We start from the raw sequence: 24583 nt of genomic DNA on the forward strand, positions 1-24583 counted from the left end.
TGTTAGTTGAAATGAATGTTCATTATTACAGTTTTATTAAGCATTTGAGTTAGTATATTTACTTTTTAATGAATATTTTTTGCTGTTAAGTTCATTTAAATCGGCGATTAAATTAACAAATGTGTTTAATATTGAAGTCACAAATAATTGTTTATTTTGGCTTTCAAATGAAAATTGGCTTTTTGGCTTTGAAATTATGTACCAGTCTATTTGTAGTATAATCTAGAAAGATTAATAGGTTTAGCTTCAAATTAAAACGTGTATTACACCTACACACACTAAAGCTGAAAGGTATCACGAGTTAAATATCAACATATTAAGTATTCCGGTTAGCTATGAGGGATTTTTTGGACGAAAGATTTGTTTATTTCAAAAGGATCTTAAATTTCATTATATTCAAAATGTTCCCTTTTGCAAATTATAATTTGCTCCTGCACTTCTGGCAATAAGTGCAGTCCACGATAGAGAAAAAATAAAAAATAATTCCGCATTCAATGCTTTTCAAAACCAAAGCCAGCACTTTTTAATCGCTAAATAAGTAAAATGGCCACCGCTGCACAGTGTCGCGAATGGCCATTTTAGGTGAAAAAAGTCATGTCAGAAAATAGATATAACATTCATATGTTCATCTTTCGCAATGTTTTCTGTGCCTAATTATACCCATAATAATTCGTTTAATAGCAGTATAAGTATCGAAATCAATACGTGAAAACTCCGAACAGTAATACGGCGATATCGTACGTTTATATTTGTTTTAAAGATAATTATGTTAGAGCAATAAATATTAATTTTTAAGCTTCTATGCACGATATTCTATATTAACATAAGTAAATATTTACATTAATGTTCACAAAATTCGTTAATAAAGTCCTGTACAATAATTTTTAGAGATTTTTTAAGTACCAGTTTTCTATGCCGGTTAATTGACTTTAATAGAGCAGAACTAGAAAGTCTCAAAAGTTTCCATCTTGAAATTTTTATTGCATTAAATTCAAACTCTATATGGAAGAGATTCTGACAAAAATCAGCTGCAAATATCTGCTAACCTGCCTGTCACAATTTTTTTAAGTCTTTATAACACCGTACGGTGGACCGAATGGGCATTCTAGGAAAGCAGGAGGAAGTGGCTCCAGAAATGATGGTAACACGGCTAGACGTTTCTTCAAAAACTTGACAAAAACTTCGAAAATAACAGGCATTAATAAGGAACTTCTTGAACGATTTTTTAATATCGTATCTGCTCTTTCTTCAGATCACAACAAAAGATTTATATTTGAATTAATATCCTTGGTTTTATATGCCCGTTACAGTGGACAAATTATTATTTCATAGTGTAGAAATAAGTAAATCATGCCTATTGCCAATTGGTATGATGTCTGAAGAGGCTCAAAAAGCTCGCAACAAAGACATAAGAAGGTTCAGAATTGGCCACACAAGGAAGAATTCGCGTGTATCTACAAACTACGACTTAATAGCAATGCTGTTAATTACTTCTGATCCTATCATAAATTATTACAGGGTGATACCGAAAAAAAAAATACAAATTCGCTACCGTAAGGTGTATTAGATCTACTTTTAACAAGAACTTCCGTCTAATCCCATAAGTAACTTAGTTGATAGCGATATTAGCGAAGAATTATTTTTATATTGTTATATTTAGATATTATTGTTATACTTATTTAATATTATATTTTTAATTTATTTTTATATTTGTTTCTATAATTTATATAACATTTTTCAATATAAATATTATTTTTAAAGGTTCTGCATATGTTGAATCCCATTTCATGACCTAACTTAAAATTTCAATCGGTTTGAAGAAGCGTGAAACAATCTATGATTTTCTTCCACCTGGAATGGCCATTCGCGACACTGTGCGCTGTATGGCTAGGGGTAGTTCGAAAAATGTGAGAATGCCCGAAAAACGAGGAAGAATGAACAGGGATAAGATATTCCACGGAAAAAAAATAACAAAATAACAATCACTTCGTCATTGTCGGCCTTTGTCAGACGAGATATTAATGCCGTTAAATGTCGGTGACCATGCTTGCGAACGACTGAAAGCGTCTCCTACGCGGAGAGGTTATCCGCCAGAGAAACACCGACGACGCGCGGCGCGACGCGACGCGACGCAATGAACAATGTCCACCGCGTTGCACCGGAAATAAGAACCGGCGCGTACGAGTTGACCATTGTCATTTAGTAACCCCCCTGTTCCATTTGATTCTATTCACGCCTCGGGAGAACCGGACGTGAGGTCAGCCGCGGCTCGTTTAAGTTCAAAACTACTCCAACGAAAAAAGACCCACAAACGACCAAACTTTTTCGTGACGCCACGTAACGATGTTTCGCATTCAGGCTGCATTCAACTTCCTCACGCTTTCGATTTGTACAAGTCAGAGGTAATTAAGCTGTTCGGTGTTAATCACTCTAATAAAAATTATTTCAATCCCATTTCGACCAATTCTTAAACATTTTTTGGGGCTGAATGCGAATCTTCAAATCGTGCTCCCCGTCGTCCTCAGTTCTTGCGAAATTCAATTTTGAAAAAAGTAATTCAAATTTAAGTATTCATTCTGCTCTCACCGTAAACAATATGGAATCTCTTAAATGCAACGGTGTAATTGTTGATCACATTATAAACGTTTAAAGATATGTAAACGATTTTCATGAAAAAAATGCCACGAATATGTTGTTGAAAATCTCATAAGAAAATAATGAAAAATAAAGATGTTTTGTTATTGGATTAGTAGTGGTCTTCTGGTCTCACACCGATATACTAGTAGTGTGGATAGTTTTTTACTTAGGGATTTTTGAGTGCCCTCGAAGAGAAATCGATAACTACATAATATATAAATGAATAAATAAGTCGTAATGAATGTTTTTGTGCTCATTGTTTTATAATGGATTGATATGTTGTTGCGGCACGGATCATAGAACTGTAAATGGAATAAATCAGAGGAAATTGAATCAGAAACTTTCACAGGAAGAACGCGTTAATGATGTTCCGCAAGCTTACCAGCAATACGTAGATACATATGTACATGTATCCGTAGTTATGCGTGTTTCTCGTTGCGATCCAGAATCGCCCAACCTATTTGCGTTTCGTTCCCAATGGGACAAACCACAATCAAGAGGTTGAATGTATATGAAAAATTGTGGACTCCAACATGGGAATTGCTCGTTATGCTAAAGCGATGTTGGCTTTGATACGTGTGTGGGTGTATGGGCCGCGTTGTGTACGCGCGCTCTGTTTAAAGGGAGACATAAATTCGAATCAGGGACACGAATTACGCTTGTCGAAATAATTTATTGCCAGTTCAATGCTACCAGTCTTCGTCTGTGCTGCTGCACTTTTGTAGAATGATCAGCCTGGGAACGTTGCAGATTACTAGGAGGGTAAGAATTCCCGTCGCAGTTTCATCCCTAAGTCACAGGGGTACAATGGGCTCCTTCAAAGCTTTGATCTTAGCGCTATATTACGTTCTCCGGTAATGGATTGCGAATTGCAATTTTTTAATCGACATGGCGCCGGCGTACAACTGGTCCTTCGGCCTAATAACTAAATAACAAAGTTACCGTGTCAATATCAGATGCGTATGGATGAAACTTAACAGTGTTTCCATCCTATCTTGTTAGTTGTAATTTTTTTAGGCTAGATTGTTTTATTCTCTTTTTCAGAAATGTTTCAGACAAAAGTTAAACGATATCAGGGGGCACACTTTCCGATATATGTAGATATCTGTTTTCTATGTGAACGTATAGAGGCCACATGAAGGTCAATTTTATTTTAAAAAATGGAATCGTACATTTTTGAATGCACTATTCGATGCTACTCGTTATTTCCTACATAAAAGTACTGAATCACTTATGGCAAAAACTCATTATTTTAGAAGATATTTTGATTTTAACATTGAGTACTGGAGTATTGAATACTGTACATGTCTTACAATAGCACTCACCTTTCTATAGTTGGTATTCAAACTATTTAAAGTTGACCTTCATATTACCTGTGCGCGTCCACATAAAAAACAGATATTCCATAGGATGTAGCTTCAATCTATTATCCTGCGTTGATGTGACTTTTTAATTTGTTTTTCACGTATTATGTTATTTCAAGATCTGTATAGATCAAGATCAAGATCTGTTTCACGCAAAATCGGGCGCTTTTCGGATTACTGTTCAAATTTGAATATGTTATAGCCGTTAGTGACACGTGAACATATCTCAAAGGATTTTTCGAAATCTTCAAAATTGTTGGTTTTACAGACATGTAGACTAAAGGATCGACCTCAAGAGGCTGAGTAACAAACTGACGAAAATGAGTGTTTAGGTGTTTATAATGAAAATATAAGAAATCTTATAGAAATTATTTCAGTTGAAATACACTCTTTTCACCATTTATTTTGCGATGGTTTTAAACAAATGCAATGTTTTCATTGCAGGGGAAAATTGAAAAATTAAAAAAAAATTAGGATAAGTGTCCCATTTACAGACCCGTTTGTAAAAATACGTACACTTTAAAAATGGAAAAATGAAAATCCTTCGAAGTGAACGCTGCACCGGCTATAACTGCCATTCTTACAGGTACCAAATAATACAACCACCACAGGATTTAATACCGTTATAAATTATTGGGAAAACTTGTTAATAATTTCTTTGTTAATAATATTAATTGATCCTCTGACTCTACTACAGATCCTGTTTTATTGAAACGTTTATTAAGATGGAGAAACTGAATTTCACTAGATTGTACTTTCTATGGATATCTTTCTTCGTACACTAGTTTATTTTGTCTCTTGTTTTTATTAGACTCATAACAAATATTTAATCCACTTTTTCCTGCGTACAATAACGATACATAATGATAACGTATGGTTTGGCTGGTTGTTTCGCACAACTATACTGGAACTAAAGGATTAAGCTTGTCTTTCAAAAACATAAACATTCACATAGTCAGTGGAAGTCAAATTGAACATGAGATGTAGTCTTATCACTACAACATACTAGTAAATACAATACTACGAAATGTTAAATCCATTTGTTTTATTTCTGCCCTTATATGACCCGGAAGACCATAGTATACTACATGGTTGAACCCGTCTTAATGTCCGTTTTCATTTAACGTAAACAAATATGCAGCATACCATTTAAAAAAAATGAAGGTCGCCTTTGTTTCTCTTCGGTTTTTTCCTAATGTTTACCTTTTATGAAAAAAACGCTGGTACAAATTATCGTGAACACCCTGTATACTCCTATAATATAAAAGAAGAGCATGAAACATTAATTAACACTCATAGAAAACGATAAATTAAGATGATAGATATTTTTTAGGGCGGTTATCACTTCTTAGCTATGAATTATGAATAGAGTGCGGATTTTATGTATTTATGACAAAAATGGGTAAGCACAATTTAAAGCAGTGGACATATCAAAAAGATTTAAGGATATCACCGTATTGGTTTCAGCTTAATAAACTAATTAAAAGAAAACAAAATTTTTTGTTTCGCTTCTATGACTTGCAATCAATACAAACATTTTTTATTTTGCATAAAGATCCGTAGTCTAATTATGACAGAGAAGAAATTCGTATGAAATATTTTTCTAAAACCATGTCTAAGTTTGCAAATAATTTAGATGGCACGCCCATTTAGGTGGGTGGTTGAATCACCCTGTGTATGTATAGACAAACTTCGTATGTATAGAATCACGCGTGTCATACTAATAGGAACTTCGTCGATTCTGTTTTCAGGAGGCGTCAGTAATGCTGTAGTATCAACGCAACCGTACTGCGAGGGGAGAGGACAAGAGGCTGAACGATGTGGCGTATACTAGTCGCGACGGTGTTGCTAGTGGCCACATCGGTGGGTGACAAGGTAGCGGTTTTGCCTCACGATGTTTATCCAGGCTACGAAGTAACGCAATTCGATTCGAACCGGTCGTCAAACTTCCGTCTGATGCAGAACGATTATTCGAAGTACTTCACCGTACTTCGGAACGGTTTGGTGATGACCACGTCCAACTTATCACCGTTGATCGACTGGCCGGTGAATCTAATCGTTCTCGAGGATCAGGCCAACGGCACTGAAACTCATTTCCTTCGTCTCTACGTGATTAATCGTAAGAACATGGTCACCTTCTCGCACGATCATCTCGGCGACGGGGAGGTAACGGAGAACTCTGCGCCGGGCACTTTGATCGACGGTTTTCCCGTTCTGCGCGCACGAGGAATCTTCCCGATCCATTATTCCGTTCTACCTGACGAGACCGGGGAAAGACCGTTTGCTCTTAAAGAGGAAAACTCGGATCATACCGCGTTAAATTTGACGGTGAACAGCCTGAAGGTGGGCGTCAGGGTGGTGACGGCGAAACCCCTGGATCGGGAAGCTAAGAAACTCTACACGGTCACGGTATACGCTACCGACGGGAACTACCTCAGTAATTCGAAAATCAGTGGTGTGGTGTATATTGTGGATGAGAACGACAACAGTCCAGAGTTCGAGAAAGAACTGTACACGTTCGAGGTCAGACCAACTGAATCGGACCCGAATGCGGTCCCGACTGCGGCCCCGACTGTGGTCACGAATGCGGTCCCGGATGTGGACCCGTACGCGGACCCGAACGCGTACCCGAACGCGGGCCCGACCGCGAACCCGACCGCGAACCCGAACGCGAGCGCCATTGAGAAGAATGAAGTCGCGTTGACGAGATGGAAACGTTTCTCTACTGTTGGCAAAGTCGTCGCCAAAGACGCTGATGGCGACAGGATTGCATACAAATTACTAACACCCAGTCGCCTGCTGGTCATTGTTCCGCAGACCGGGGAACTTCTGTTGGTCGACGAGCCGGAAATCACCATGGACCAAGACACCGAGCACGTGGTGACCGTGCAGGCTCACGATATTCGGAGTCCAAGTCGATCGGCTGAGAAACCTGCCAAGGTTGTCGTCCGATTCATAACCTACAAGCCAGAAGAGGTGCAGACCCATCGGATAGAAAAACGAAGGGTGACTAGAGCCGTTAGGCCAACCAAGAAAGTAGACTTCACCGAAGCGGATGGGAATATCGAAGGGAAAATTGCGTTCTATTTGGAGAAAGAAAACGAAAATGAAACTTATAAGATTAGGGACGAGAACAAGTGGGTCAGCGTAGGGCCTAATGGGTCTGTTACTGTAAAGCAGAAATGGGATTACGAGGAGTTGGGGTCGGAAAAGACCATTGATTTTTGGGTGACTATTACGAATATAGGTACGAATATTTTCATCACAGAAATCAATGACAGCTGAATATTTTTTAGTTGTTACCAAAGGAATATTAATTTGATCATATTTCTGCATTGGGTTGTCCTATATTTGATTCAATTTTGACCTCGCGCATTCTTCAAACCAGAGTCGTCTATACAATATCCTACGGTTTAGTTCGTCAGCCATAACACAACGTGCACTCTATGTATTTCGACTATTTTGAGTACTAAGTACAATTTGTAATGATTAACTAGAAATCTCAAAAATTCCGTAAAATCAAAGTAGTTTATTTAATGATATACAAATTGTAAAGTTAAAATGTATGACATCGAGTAGTCAACCTTCAACCATATTGCATTTTCCAAATGTTAATTTGATACAATGGATAAATTAGCGTAAAAATTCGTCTTTAAATATGGAAAAATAATTCCGTCACCCATATGTGGGTGACACGGCAGTCGGCATGTTGTCGAATGGAAAGGTATTTTACTTATCGGCTAAATTATCATTTGCTGTGACAAAATATAACGAAATTAGCACACACGTAAAATTTGCAGAACACTGCTTCGTTGAATGCGTGAAAACAAATTAATGTGACCTAAATTAAACGATATGGAAGAAAAAGAATCGCGTTAGTTTCCAGAAAACAATGGAGATTAGTGTTAACTTTTTTTACATTAACATGGTCTTGTTGGTAGAAGGGAAAACAGTTGTAATCGAGCCATATGCTTCAAAAGCTCTGTTTTCTTAGTATAAACATAAATAAAAGTTAAAGTTTTGCACAATTTTGAAGATAGTGATAAGAATATTTATTTGACGTATTTAACTTTGAAATGCCATAACACCTTTGGGAAGAATGTAAGCATACAAGTAAGTAATACAGAAAATACATATGTAATGATATATGTATACATTTTGAAATTATATATTTTTCTAGCAAGTAGGTATTAACCTAAATCGAGAAGATTAAATCTCATTCTTGCGTGCTTGAATTCTGAGTCGGTGATGAAATAGGATTCAAATCTAAGTCAGTTCAAAGGAAATCATATATGAATAAATATATTGTACATAAAACTACAAGGTCATTCATTGTAAATTGAACATTTTCTCATTTTTTAAAGTGTCAGAATTCCCATCTTTATTACAGTTCATAGAACATATAGGACAACCCAATGATTGTAAATTTTAATGTTAGTTAAATCACTTCTTTCAAACAGATAGTATTGCAAATACTTCAAAAAAATTGTTGATTAATGTTTATTTTGATGTTCGTGGCCGAAGATAGGTGTTTACGGTACCCGCCGTATACTCGGTGTCCATTTTACGGTACATTTTTTATTATTTTCTCTTATTTTCACATACCACGTACATCCGATCGTTCATCTCTACAGTCACGTATGCTATGGCTGGGTTCTGTTCTCCTTCTTTTCGAATGTGTCTTCGGGGGTATAGCAATCTATACTTCTTATAACTCATGCACGCTGCAACTTTCGACTAGCATCGAACGCGAATCATTCTAGGTACTTTCAACTTAATAGATTTCTATCACAGAAGAGACGTATGGGTTTTCCCTTTCGAGAACTAAAATAACTAAGGTTAACAAATCAGATATGTAATTGCCAATAAATGTGTATAATAAAAGCGACTTCAACCAATTCATTGTCACTGGGTTAGGTAGATAGTTAGGTAGATAATTCTGAACAACTTTTTCCTATACACGTTACCACCAGACGAGCTTCATTTCCGAGATATTTGCAAAAAACTGTTGCTACTGCACAGAACCCGTTTTCTAACCTACAACACGACATACATACATGCCTGTCGTATACTTTATATTATTCTCTTTTAATATAATTTTAATTTTAAATAATTTTAATATAATACAATACATTGGTGTAAATAATTACCTACTTTCAACTAGAACGATCTAACACCTCGCGCACAGTAGTTTAAACTATACTATGTACATTACCGCTCAAAAGTATCCGGACACTCCGCGGTGGATATGTCGATGAATCTCGTACAGTGAAACCTGTTTTTGTGTGGTCCTTTTCTATGCGATTTTTTTTGTGCGATTTTTTTTTATGCGGTATATCAATGCCAACGGTGTTGGCATTACTATAACACCCTTGTAATGTTCTCATCACAAGATGATGCGCGTTTTGGACTACGACGAATTTTGAAAATTTCTCCATGTTTAAAATGAGAAATTAAATTTTTTTTTAATACTTCCATGTGTAATTTAATTATTTATTTTGTTTGGAAAGCACTTTCTCGCTATTTCGTAAATCTTTGACATATTTTCTAAGTGAGACTTTTTTTATGCGGTCCCTCTCCACCGCATAAAAAAATTTTCTTTAATATGTTGTAAAAAATTACTTGTTATAGCTATTTATGAAGTTTCTGAATATTTTTTTGTGCGGTTTCTTTTATGCAGTCCCTATCTACCGCACAAAAACAGGTATGACTGTATTGAATATTAGTGTACATAGTATTGGTAAGTTCCACATACGTAATTTTTAATTTAAAACGTTCGATATTTCACAAGAAACTAATAAAAATCGATTTTAGTCACTATTTTAGGCACTGAAATAAGTTTCATGCAATGCTATACTTTTGAGCGGTAGCGTATACGCAGACTATACATGATGACCACATATTTGCACTAGTCAGCAGTTAGCAGAGTTACTTTACTTTGCTTTGCTTTGTCTCTTTCATAGTTGTGAACGATTGGCAATGAAGCTTTTCGAATTTTTCGATATCCGAAAGTCTAAAGCCAAACCTAACCAAGATTCTTTTCAAATCGCTATAGAAATCTAACTCTCCGTGGTCTTTGGCAACTCCAAGAAAAATGAAAATACTTAACCTAACTAAAGTTTAGTCATTTTTATCGAATTTTGGTTAGTTCTGGGTTAGGTTTGGTGGGGAAGGGGGAGGCTCAGTCGCCACCCCTCCTCTGCCGTAAAGGGGAAATTTAGTCATTGGAAAAAGGTAGAATTTGCTATAGTGATTTCAACAGTTTTCCGTAAATATCTCGCAAACCAAGGTCCTCTGCCGGTGAGGATTAAATAACAAATCTTCTCGCTCTGTTGTGAAATGATCACGCTTCATTCCTTTTAACTGGAATTTTTTCAAAGTTTTCAAGATTTCCTTCCATTTCTTTTAAAATAATCTATGATTTTATTTACACAAGTATCGATAAATACCATAAAATATTTGTACCATATACTTAAATACATTCTTGTAGACAATGAATAAGTGATACCTCAGTTCTTTGGAGGTAACATTTATTTACGCTTATATTTAAATGTGTTTCTAAAATTCGTTAGAAACGTCCAGAAAGAAATATTGGGTTGTCCGGAAAGTTCGTGCCGATTTTTAAGGGAAACTCAAACGCAGTACATTGAAATTTCGATATACATTTATTGAATTATTATAAGTGCCATTTTATTCCATAATCTTTCTCCACTCTTCACGCAACTTGCGTTGTTCGGCGAAAAACTTTTAAATATGATTTTTTATGTCGACTAAAGAGTTAAAGTTTTTGTCATTATGGGAATTTTGCATTAATCTAAAGAGATGAAAATCTGAGGGTGTAATATCTGGTTAATAGCGTGAATGGGGTAGCACATACCAAGCAAGCTCTAACAGCTTTTGGAAGAAAAAAGCATCAAATGCCTATAATTCACTCTGTTTCTATCCTAATCAAACTTTTTTTACAACTGCCTGAAAGATCACCTTTTTAGACTATGTACACATACCATTTGTTTTCAATCATTCTGACATATTCGGACCTATCCTAATGCCATCTACAGAAAAACGGCACGAACTTTCCGGTCAACCCAATATTTACAAATGCTGTGTGAATATGTACGCACTATTGGCAATTAATGGCACTAGCCTATCCATAACTCCAGAATAAGTACGGCAACGAAGCACGTAAGCAAAACATAATTTATATTCGCTCCAATTGTGTTGATAATTGGAGCTTTATTGTGTAAAAGGTGAACGTAGATAGTTATAAGTTCGTGAAAAGGACACGACTTGACTTTGAAAGCTTCATAAAAGAGCAACTAAAAAAGAGTGAACTATAAGTACTTTAGAAATCTTTCTGAACCATGTTATTAGAAGAAAGTGATTTTCAATGGGTTCATTCATAAAGGAAACAATCTTTCAGCTTAATTTTTTCGAATACAAAGCCTCCTATGTGGTGGTTGTATTCCTTCTGCCACATCTTGTATATTAGTTTAGTCAACATAAGTTTAAATAATATCGTAATATTAACAACTCTACCTAACCTAATGATTTTTTTTTAATGTCGCTTTCCAATATGTCTAATAAGCTACTTGTGAGTAACTTATCGACAGTTTAGTAATACCTAAATATATCTAGGTAAACACATAAGGTACATATACATACTGATTCATCTTAGCAATGAAGAGGTCACGCACAATTCAGCTTTGATTTGGTTAAAACTTGATAGATTCGTAGAATACTCATTCATATTCATAGGTCGTTGAAACAGTTCAAGTTTGAAGGACCTTTCAAAGTTATGCCACCAACGTAATTCGGAAACAATCACAAATGCAGAAAATATATTTTAAGAAGCATTCAGTTATTTTTGTCATGTAATGGTGCGTTTAGACGCCTCCCTGCCCCCCCCCCCCCCGCCATCAACACATTCCTGCTCATTTAAATGATGAAATCCATCGCGATCGCGAGCGAATATATTAATATAATATAATTATAGTAAACATATCGCCGTATTTCAAAATTATGTATTGAGCTGAACATTCGGCGAACGTGGCATTTATTTATATTTATGAAATCGAGTAAGCATCAAATTTAATATATTCTCTTGGTATAAAACCTTTACATACCATTGCCGATAGGTCTTCTCTCTCTCTTTTTTTTAGTGGTAATTGAATTGCAGCATCGTATGCACTTGTGTAATGTATATTTTCTAATGTCCCCTTTTAAAGCATATCGTCTTAAAATTTTTATTTTGAAGCTATTTACACTTAAATTATATTTCACACTGAAATACAGCCAATAAATATTGAAAAATTTGGAATAGATGACATTGCATAAGAATGATCTCTGTTATATTATTTGTGTTACGTAAAAACATTCAATCGTAGTATCGATGAAACTATAGCTCTAAAAATTAACTTCTTTATAAAAATGGAACATAATTATTTTCATTGTACTTTTTTCTTTTATTTCATTTGTGAACACTTAGACGTCATACAGTATTATTAACGGCAAATTACAATCGCATTTGCCCCTATCTAATATATTTATCCTTAGAATATTTTCATACATTATTATGATACGTTGTTGGATAATTTTAGCCCTCATCCGTTATTTTTAGTAGTTTTATACATTTTTCGTTGTCTCCGAACAAGTAATGCATATCGTTTTAGCATTTCGCAACAATATGAAGAATCCTATTTTAACGTATTTCGTGTAACCTCATTTTTTATGTTGAGAATTTACGGCGCTGTTTGTATCAATCTGTCACATTTTTCCCTCTATGCCAAAAAATAACGTCAAAACCAAAGAGCGACTTTATGAAGGTATTATTCATATTTTCGTTATATCGATTTTTACCGCTGTATGATTTCTGTGCAATGGAACAAATTAAGTTGATAGAATAAGGGATGGATGAGGGTTAAGTGTCGTCATCGACTCGCGCTAAACTTCTTTTGTTTTCATGTCCTGACGTGATGTAATCAAGCAACGTCAAGTCCAGAGAACGGTCGGCTATGAAAATCTCCTTTCACGTGGAAAGCATCCATTAGGGAATTGTCTTTAAAGTGCTTACCAGAGGTGTATTTACTAGATAATTTGAAGAACAAGCGCTGTGTTGGTTCCGTGTCATGTACGATATCGAATCTAGTAGTCAACGACAATTAAAAATATGTAAAATCCCTATAGTTAGGACATGAAGAGCATTTCAAGCAATAAATGTTAATATCAGGGACCATAACTGTTATAATCAAAAAGAAAAAAACTCATGGAATAACAAGTATCTCATCGACTAAAATCGTATTGGTTACAAATAAGGATTACAAGTAGTCGAAAATTCTTTTTCTTTTTGGTAAATATTATTGTTGAGAGAAATTCATTTCGATCACTTATAACCGTTATCAATGAGAGAAATTCATTTCGATCGCTAATAACAGTTATCGAAGGGAGAAGTTTATTTCGGTCGCTCATAACAGTTGTCGATGAGATAAATTTATTTCGATTGCTCATAACAGTTATCAATAAGAGAAGTTCATTTCGATCGCTAATAACAATTATCGAAGGGAAAAGTTTATTTCGGCCGCTTATAACAGTTGGCGATGAAAGAAAATTATTCCGATCCTTCATAACAGTTATCGATAAGAGAAGTTTATTTCGATCGCTCATAACAGTTATCAATGAGATAGATTTATTTCAATCGCTCATAATAGTTATCAATGAGAGAAGTTCATTTCCATCGCTCGTAACAGTTACTGATAAAGGAAATTTGTAATAGTTATTATTAAATAGCACAACTATGAAATGGTAGACAATCAATTATTTAATAAATTTTTTATTCTCAAATTATTTGCTACAATCAAAATTCAATGTGACAAACATGAGTTTTCCAAATTTTCTCCTGACAAATTACACTGCAAATCAGCTAACGTTAATTTTAGAGCAGAGAAGGTTCGTTGAACGGTAACCCGAGTTGCGAGCACAGTGTAAATTATGCGCGCTAGTTTTGATAAATATGGGTGTCTATATTTCTGATTTTCCCAGTTGAAAATATTTTGAAAAATTATTTTTCAGATTTTGTGTTGTTCTTATGGTCTGTTGAATCGTCTTGTTGTACGAAACCTTCTCAATGAATTTCACAGGCTTACTCCATCCGAAAAAGAGTAGACAACTCAGTAATTAAATAAGCAACTCAAATGAATTTTCTCATCAATAATTATTATGAACAAGTGAAAAGAAATTCGATCATCGATAATTGTTATGAGCGATCGAAATAAATCTCTCTCATTGATAACTGTTATGAGTGACCGAAATGAACTTTTCTCATCGATAACTGCTTTGAGTAATCGAAACAGTTATCGAGGAGGATCCAATTTTTTAGACACTAATAACTGTTATTTGTAACCAAAAAGTATAAAAGTTGGTTTTTAAGCATTTTATTCTTTGATTGTTTTTCTTTATATTTTGTGTAGAGTATCTTAAATTCCAATAATAATCAACTAAACTATTCTATTCTATCCTATTCTAAAATTTTCTACGACAAAAATCATTAATAAAAACTGTTATTTTTGGTCCCTGGTTAATACATAGAAAATTACGTTGAGATGAAAAAGTTGTATTTACGGGATTAAAGGAAAAACAAAGAGAGATAACGTACAGGTATAAGATTGTTAAGCGCTGCTACAGCGGACGAATCTCGGCTCGGACAATGACAATACCACGCTAAGTGGGACCTGTCGTCGAGCCGGAATCCGCCCGCTGTAGCAGCGCTCTGATTGGTCCTTGTTGCCCGTTAGTAACTCTTTAACAAAGCCGCAAATAATATTCTTGCAAAGGAAAAAGTTACTTCCAATGCCCCCCTTATTACCCCTTTCAAGAAACTACAACATTTTTGGGACACACTATATACAAATCCCATTATTTAATACACTATTAAGTTTTTCCTCCACCATTATTATGTCCTATTTATATTACCCCAGCACCTGGAGTTTCTTTTTTTATTGAAGAAAGAATTGAGCCATGGACAAAAAACTATAAGGGTACTTGCACTTACCGATTGTGTCTATGAATGTAATTGTCATGGAGAATATGTCACATTTTGAGCATTACTTGCATTAAAAATCATTTGAAAATATCCCAGTAACTATTATTTTTTACTTCATGTACTCCCTATATACTCTTATACTCTTGTAGTCTTATATTTTACTCGCTATAGTTATTTACTGAGGGTTCATTTCTTTGTTCAATTACAAAATTCACATCTACCTTTTACAATAAAAGGAACTCAAGGTGACCTTTACGATCTCGATGAAGAATCAGAACAGAAAACAAAACTAACTATTAGCCATTTATATATAACCATTATATTATGTACTGAATAGTTTACATGTAATTTAGGCAACATACTTAGCGTACACGCATATTAAATCATTTGCATATTTACGTAAATATTTGTATTTACATGCATTTATTGATAAACGCACACATATACTATAGTTTTACATTTCTATTGTAACATGAACATTGTTTTGATAATAATGATAGGTTATTGAAAAATTTGAGTATTCTATTTGAATAGATGATTGGTGGAATAAACGCAAAAAGGAACAGAATAATGATTCTGTGGATCTAATATCCGGAGAAAGAGAATCTATCTGAACAGAATGAGAGTGGCCGAGTTAGATGAATCACTCTGTATATGTATACTGTGAAATTTCTGATACACGAACAAGAAACATGACGAAAGGGGACCCGCAGAGCCGGGTGTACGCAGTAGTAGTAAGGGAAACGTAGCGCGGCGCGGCAAGAAATGTGCAACGATGACTTCCGGCGCGGGGCTCGCACGTGGATACAATTTCCTTTTGAAATGGTCGACTGTTCGAGCATTCCCTCCGTATCGTGAGTTCCACGCTAATTACAGTTTCGGCGGGTAGATTGAAAAAGGACGCGCGTTACGCATGAAGGGGCCGGAAGCATTCAATTATATATTCCGCTCTACTCAAAAAATGTTAGTCTCGCAATCATCGTATTATAATTACTCCTGTTCAGATTTCATTTTATTTTGCAAACTTTATTCCATATAGGTACATTCGCTGGGAGAACAAGTATTCGTACGTCATTGATTTCTATTTTCCATTAAAAATATTAGTGCAATATTTAGCTGAAATCACAAATCAATTTCATAAGGTTATCCGAAGGTGTACAAAAACATTGCTCTATTGAATTAATTTACAACTTGAATAATTCGGAGATGTTGCAGCTAACTCCATAAACATACTCGAGCCTGCTTTATTTCGAAAATATGAGGAGCTATTTATTAAACCCAAAATATGTCAACTTTGACGCAGACCTCGAATCTGCTCTTTCTTGCTGTGCAATTCATGATTACTTGTGCTTTAACATCACTCATACTCATAATGAATGTTTTCTTTTTCCGCATCGTCGGCTTCCACAGGTTACCAATGTTAGTAGAAATATTTCATATTCATTTTACATATATTTAATCATTTCTATATTTTGTGTATGAGCTGTTCTCAGGTCAAAATGATTTAATCGTCTTTGGAGATTTTTTCAATTTTCTTGCCAAATCAAACCAGTTGATTCATGCTTGACTTCTTCCACTTAAAGTGAATTTCCAGAATAACGAAGGCTTAATAACACTGAATGACACATATTGAAAAACTTTTATCAACTTGACAAGTGAGCAGCTCATACATTAATATATATCTGCAGTAGAATCTTGATTATTGCAATACCGATCCATTATTTGTGATTGAAATATCAATTATTGGGGAACACTTTTTTTTATATTTTGTGAAATTTTCTGAATATATGTATACACGGGAATACTATACTACGCTATGCTATATTATACTACACTATACTATACTACACTACACTATACTGTACTATACTATACTATACTATACTGTACTATACTATACTATACTATACTATACTATACTATACTATACTATACTATACCATACTACACTACACTATACTATACTATACTATACTATACCATACTACACTACACTATACTGTACTATACTATACTATACTATACTGTACTATACTATACCATACTACACACTACACTATACTATACTATACTAAACTACACTATGCTATACTACAGTATATTTTTTATGTCTGTATTTCTATTTTTTTCTTCTCTTCAATTTCTTCTGTATACAGTAAGGAGCAAAACTGTTTACACGCTATTTGAAACAGCATAACTTTTTAAAAATTAAACCAACTGACTTGAATGTTTTTGAAAATTTAGAAGGACTAGTTTGTGAGACAAGGTGTATATAATAAGAGTATAAATACTTTTAGCTTTTTTATCTGAGCTTGTCTTCAAAATTTAAAAAATGTGTTTGATTCACTCGAATAAATTATATCCATGCTGAAAATTTCACTGGTTAATTCGTTTAAAATCATACATTTAAATTGTAAAGAAAAAATTGCACTTTTAAATTGTAAAGAAATTAAAATTATCATGAATTTTGCCGACAATGCACCAGTGTTGTTATAAAAATAAAAGAAATTAAGAGAAGGGGAGAAAAGAAATAAAGACATTCAAAATATAGTATTCCCATGTTAGCCTCGCATGATTCGTCGTAAGACATAGCGTGACGTTATTAGATAGTAAACAGTACTTCCTGTTCGCTGAAGATTCGGCTGTGCTACTTCGCTCAGACACGAAGAGGAGTACTGATGGATGTGCTACGAGATGGCTAAAATAAAAACACGCTGTTAACAGGTTACGGGCCGGCTGTGGTGAACCAAAACCATAAAGGGTGAACCAATAACTGCGATCACATTGAATGTTTCCGTTATTTGTAACAATGTGATAAAATGATATATTGAAAATTGCGTGGTATAAAGGGGGAAATATTCTAATGCAACCTTTTTTTTATATGGGCGACATTAGGGGTAACGTATTTCCATGTATATTTCCATACAGTAGGGTAAGGGACCCAATGACTGTGGGGGTGCCAACTACTGTGACTATATTAATTATACTTATTTTTAAAGAATAATGCATATTAAAAAATATATATAACATATATATTAACTGATTTTAATGAAAAAATTTAATATCTCTGTTTTAATATTCATCATGCTTTAAAATAAGTATAATTAATATAGGCACGGTGATTGGCACATTCGCAGTAATTAGGTTCCTTCGCCTAATCCCTAGTAGATACTATTAAGTTTCGGACATATGCAGTTTAATACATTTTTGAGCAATCTGTAACGTTCGGAAACGAAAGCAGGAGGAGATATACATAGGGTGTCCCACGTAACAATTTTCACGATTTTTCAAGTACTTGCGATAATGAGATAAACAAATATTTTCAACAGAAGTTGTTCAGTTTTCGATTGGATATACATTGCAATAAAAATATAATATCACCCATTCAAGCAGACTGTCATTTCTTGTTGAAATTTTCATTTCTTTGCCTTCAAGCTCATCCGAAGGTCATGGTATACTAGGTCGTTGAATTCGTCTTGATACGGGCTATGATACTGTTAAGTCAAAAATACAAAATGCCATTTAAAAGAATGAAGGTGACCTTGACAATAGTAAAAAAGAAATTTTTCGAACTTTCTTTATTGCAATGTATAGCCAATCGAAAACTGATCAACTTTTGTTGAAAATATTTGTTTGTCAGATTATCGCAAGTACTTGAAAAATCGTGAAAAGTGTTTCGTGGGACACCCTGTATACGCATAATTTTAACCCGGCCCGTAAAGTGTTAAGAGAGAAATGGCGTGCGTTGCTGACAAGAGAAAACTTGTAGTACGACACCTAGAGAAAATATGTTAAGCATGCCTAGCATGAAGCATTCAGTTAAGAGCTAATTGTAAGAAAAATAATGATCGATGAATATTGCTAAGTTTCTGTTCAAACGCTTGTGTTTAATATAACTGTTTACAAAATATTTCAAAGTAAACGGTCTTTGGATAATCAAGATTTTACGACACCATAGTTTATATTCTTTGTACATACCAAGTGTACCAATATGTGCTCCAATAAGTGTTTTATAATAAGAAGAACAATTTAACAACTATCCTTTTTATAATATTACAGTGACGGCTCGATAAGCATAGAAGTTTGGGGCTCTAGAGTGTCATTTCTAGGATCTGTCTTGTTACCGAATGTACAGTCACACGCACGCTCCCCTGCTGCTTATCTATTCGCACTCTCGTAGGATCACACATAGACGTAGCGTAAGCGAGAAGCGATACTAACGCATAAGAGGGAAACCACGATGACGGCTAATTTAAGGAATTTTTTGGGCAAAATAAATTGTTTCTTTCTCACTTCTAATCTCTTCGGAAAGTACGTTTCCTCAGTTTCTGTAAAAATTTGATATAAAAATATTAACTATTATGTATTCAGTAATACTGGTAACGAGTGCGAGAGGCTTCCAAAAATTATACGATTTTCCGAAACTATGTACAAGAGAATAACTTTAATTGCACGTACGGATTTTCAGAAAAAAAAACAATTTTTGTGCATCGCGCTACGCCGATTAAAACTTTTGAGAGACTTTTTCGTTTCAGCGAATTATACTTTTATATTTGAAGAGTTCACTTTGGAAAACGCGAATATTAAGGAAAGATAGAAATATGTTCAATGTTTTCATTTCATCGCAGTGGTTTTCCCCTTAAAGAGTTAATGCTTATCGAGCGATTACTGTCACATGATATCAATTAGCGAATCACTTCTTGGCGCACCAATATAGTAGAATAGAAATAACAATTTAATAACAGCTTTGGTAATTTGGTAGTTAACGTAGAATGAAGCAATTAGTTTCGGGCATTAGATGCTTGTTCGGTGTAGAGCTTGAAATCTAGTGTGCTGTTCACCGGATCGATAATGTTTATAGGCGGTGACGGAAGGCGACGTAAGTTAATCATTCAAATTATGTTTCCCTGAGATAATATATTACTGGATTTACATTCTAGTAAATCGGTTCCGAGAACACTTGATCACTGTTGTAAACAAATCGCCGAAGAAAGCGATAACATTCAAATTAACTACCTGAACAATACTGAAGACCTGTTTATTCTAAATTACATTTTATGCTGTGCATTTCGAGATTTAAACTCATATTACTTTTAATAACGTTAAGCCTGTCATTTTTTATTACTTTTTCGAGAGTCTCGCGTAAGATTCATTTCAGCTATAATACAATGTTTGGCTGAAGTTTCGAAAATCGGCCAAATCGGATTGAAGTCAAATTTTGCACATAGCCTCATTTTGCATTAAAAACGTGTTTCACAAAAGGATTTTTGGCGACTTGAAAACAAATTTTGTATCATAGTTTCATTTTCACCTCACCGACACAACATTTTCTACCTTACCGGCATAACGCTTGGAGTAGGTGCCGTTTCTGAACTTGTTATTGCTGTACGCGAGTTGGGTCAAGCTGGGTTAGGTATAGGTTAGATTTGGATATGATTATGTTTAATTTTTATTGTTTTATAGACATGATTGAGCGTGGAGGTAGATATTACTTAGAAATGTATCCAGACAGTAAAAGAGACGCGAACATAATGATTGTTTTGATACAAAAACATATTGAAATTGGTACCGGTAAGATAGAAAATGTTATGTCGGTATGGTAGAAAATGATAAAAACATTGTTTCGAGTCTCAAAAAATCATTCTGGGAAACATCTTTTTAATGCAAAATGAGGCTATGTCCAAAATTAAAGCTCAACGACGTGGCCGATTTTCGAAACTATAAGCAAGACCTTTTCGCACCGATGAAAGTATTATAATTTAATTATGTTCTTTACATTAACAACAAATCGATATTTACCAATGTGTATAACTAATGAAGGAAAAAACTATTGCACTATGTACAGTGTTATAATATTGTTATTGCATATAAATATTAATTTGATTTATTTTGATATTACTTTATCCATATTCATCTTTATCTCGTAGGCATCGTGTATTGGAATTTTTGCGAATAAAATTCCAGCTTGCATAATATGATCTCTGAAAATGTAACGAATCTCGTTTCGAAGTATTCGGGTTACAGCATTGATGCGTATCAATAGGATGACATATTGTAGTTTACATCGAGAGGTTTGAATTCAACGGACCCAAAGGTCAAACTGCGAGGGCAGATTAATATCAAATACTGTTGGGTCACCGCCTCTGAGCACTATCCACCGCTTTCTGTCAACGTGTGCGCACGTTGCGAATGCATATCAATAATCGATCGACAATTGCAGACACGGACAATCAGCGTGTCATTATCAACATGAAGGACGTTAACGACGAGCCGCCGTACTTCATAAATCGGCCTCTCCCAATGCAAACGGTGGTGCAGCTGAATGCACCACCGAATACTCACGTGTTTACTCTTCAAGCGCGAGATCCTGACACCGACAGCAATATTCACTACTTCATTGTTCGAGATCGGAGTACGTATAAATATTATATTATAATCTTCTTTTCTGGAGAACCTGTAAAACTATCAATTTTTCAAATTATCATTTGTGAATCTGTTACAAGCATTATGTATTTCATATTTTCATTTATGCAGTGATGCACACTTAAGTGTCCGTCGCTACTCCCTCCCCCTCCTCCCTAATTCCAAAAAATCGGACCTCGGGCAGAGCTTCTAGTCAGTTATATCTCACTCACACACGTCCCCTTCAGTTGAATTCGCAGAAGCTACTTCCTTCACTTAAGTGTCCGCATTCGGTCCCAACTCGGATTGCGAACGCTTAAACTGTGCACCACTGTAGTAGTTTAATTTGTCGAACATGATCAAATCTAAGTGGAGGGTCACGCTTGAGAAAGATAGTTTCATAGTAAAATATGAATAACTGATCGCTATGAAATGAATTTTATTCGAATGAGAAATAAGCGACGCACGCTTCACTTGCAGCCGGAGGCCGTTTTGAGGTGGACGAACGATCCGGCGTCGTACGCACCCGTGGGACCGATTTGTTTCAGTTGGACATGGAGTACGTTCTGTACGTGAAAGCGGAGGATCAGAACGGTCGCATAGATGAGAAGCGTTTTCAGTCGACTCCTGAGGAGCGGCTATCGATCGTAGGTGGAAAACGCGCACCGCAGTTTTATATGACCGCGTATGAAGCTGAAATACCGGAGAATCAGAAGAAAGACTCCGAGTAAGTTACATACATACCTCTTCAATTTGTTTTTTCATCTCTCTCGTCGGTATATTCGGATTAAAATGTACAACATTTTCTGTAATACAAATGTTGGTAAGCTCTAATCCATTTAAGTCTAACTCAAGTTTTATTTTGTTAAGAAAGCCAGGCAGGTATAGTGCGCCCTTTCATGTCAGAAACCCCTAAAACGGCGCAACTTGACACATGTATAACTTTTGAACCAGTGAATTCCTCGCCTTAAAACTTCGATTTTTGGCATTTTCTCGTGAAAATCTACAGAAAAATATAAAATATAGTTAAAAAATTCTGAGTTTCTTGATATTTTGATATTTTTGTGATATTTTGCTTCTGCCTTTGAACCGATACAAATCAAGCTTAGTCTTTTGAGAAGAAATTAGAAAACTACATGGCCTTTTGTCTTCTGATAAGAGTGCACAAGATTATTTATTTAATTGGTTGAACGCTATAGCAGGCGAAAAATAAGGCTGTTATGCAATATGAATATCGCTGTACCGCATAGTAGTGCATTACTCGAAATTAGAATACGAAACATAATAAACTATGATATTTAGTATTCGGATTATTGAGTTCTGCACCTAACGAATGTCAAGAGAAGCGTTAAGGTCTTTAAAATAGACATGTGCTTCGTCCAAAAGAAAATGCAACAGAATACGATAACGGAAAAATTAACACCGAGAAATTGTTATAATTATCATTCGTAATAATATTTACTATATGTCTAACTAGATGCTATTCTTATAATTAGATTTAAGTAATATTTTCAAATAATTATGTACTTATGTAGAATAAATAAGTCACGTGCAATCATTCATTTATACTGCTATTTATTTCAGCATCATATCGGTGAGAGCGAAATCATTCGCTGATCGTGAAATTCGGTACACTCTGAAGGCTCAGGGCCAAGGTGCAGCAGGAACATTCAATATCGGGCCAACTTCCGGTATCGTGAAGCTCGCTAAGGAATTAGACTTTGAAGATCTTCGCCAACTTCACATTTATACCCTTACGGTCACGGCTACGGAAGATTCTGGTGGTTTTTCTACAGCAGTTGAGGTATCTTAGTTTCATTTCTCGCATAACTTTTCGTTTATCATAACAATTATTAAGCTTATTAATAAATATTTTTGGTAATTTTTTATATTGATTAATATTTGCCTTCGGTATTATCCATCGCATATATTATGTACTATCGTCAACAAAATATTTGATCGGTTTAATAAAAAAGAGAATTGGTCTTTTCAATGAATAAAAGCGTGTTAATAATTCCGTTATTTATGACATGACATTTCTACAACGCGGTTTCGCTTGAACGTATCAAAGTTTCGTTCTAACCCAAAATAACAAAAACAAAAACAATATTTATCATTTCCTATTATATTTTATTATCATTAGTAACTGATACTATTCATCAGAGACAGTTTTTCTCAATAAAAATATCTCCGTTATTGTTAGTTATAGGATAAGTTAGTAATTTTTAGTTAAGTTGTTTTTGTTTTTTGTTTATTCTTTCTTTGTGTATAATACAAAGTCACACAACACAGTAGGCACATACATAGTTCGTATACACTTGTAAATACTTGAAATTAACCGGTGTAAGTAAAATTGTTAGAAACAACTCTCTACTGGGTGGAAATAAGGAGACAGTAGTCTGGAGAGTTTCAGGTTAATCTTTATTGCATCGAGCTGCACTATGTTCCAACCAGAGACCAAAAACAACAGTTGTTCTAAAATTTTCTACGATAATAAACATTAATAAAAAGTTGATTATTACTGAAATTTAAGATAATCTACACAAAATATAATGAAAAAATAAATATCGATTTTTATGCTTTTTGGTTACAAATAACAGTTATTAGTGTCCGAAAAATTGGATCCTCCTCGATAACTGTTATCGATGAAGAAAAACTGTTTCGATTGCTCAAACCAGTTAATGAGAGAAGTTCATTTCAATCGCTCATAATAGTTATCAATGAGAGAAGTTCATTTCGATCACTCACAACAGTTATCAATGAGAGGAATTTATTTCGATCGCGCTAATGACAGCTATCGATGATCGAATTTCTTTTTACCTGTGCATAGTAATTATTGTTTGAGAAAATTCATTTGAGTTGCTTATCTAATTACTGAGTTGTCTACTCTTTTTCGGACTGAGCAAGCCTGTGAAATTCATTGAGATAGTTCCGTACAACAAGACGAATCAACAGACCATAAGAACAACACAAAATATGAAAAAAAAGTTTTCAAAATTTTATCAAGTGGGAAAATCAGAAATATAGACTCCCGTATTTATGAAAACTAGCGTGCATAATTTACGCTGTGCCCGAAACTCAGGTTGAAATTAACGTTAGATGATTTGCGGTGTAATTTGTCAGTAGAAAATTTGGAAAAACTCGT

At 34.7% G+C, this 24583-nt stretch overlaps 1 protein-coding gene across 2 annotated transcripts in view; it reads left to right on the forward strand.

Annotated features, from left to right (window-relative positions):
* Positions 1 to 24583, forward strand: part of LOC143360353 (neural-cadherin) — a 522812-nt gene that overhangs the window by 77295 nt on the left and 420934 nt on the right. Inside the window, exons 2-6 of one of the 2 annotated variants that reach the window (XM_076799099.1) lie at positions 5753 to 7248; positions 8526 to 8570; positions 21257 to 21448; positions 21919 to 22165; positions 23023 to 23242. In XM_076799099.1, the coding sequence (XP_076655214.1) occupies positions 5820 to 7248; positions 8526 to 8570; positions 21257 to 21448; positions 21919 to 22165; positions 23023 to 23242 (2133 nt within the window). In that variant the 5' untranslated portion in view covers positions 5753 to 5819. The remainder of the gene's footprint in view (positions 1 to 5752; positions 7249 to 8525; positions 8571 to 21256; positions 21449 to 21918; positions 22166 to 23022; positions 23243 to 24583) is intronic. The other variant, XM_076799100.1, reaches the window with a different exon arrangement.

The sequence above is a fragment of the Halictus rubicundus genome, chromosome 13, assembly GCF_050948215.1.
Source record: "Halictus rubicundus isolate RS-2024b chromosome 13, iyHalRubi1_principal, whole genome shotgun sequence".
Lineage (NCBI taxonomy): Eukaryota > Metazoa > Arthropoda > Insecta > Hymenoptera > Halictidae > Halictus > Halictus rubicundus.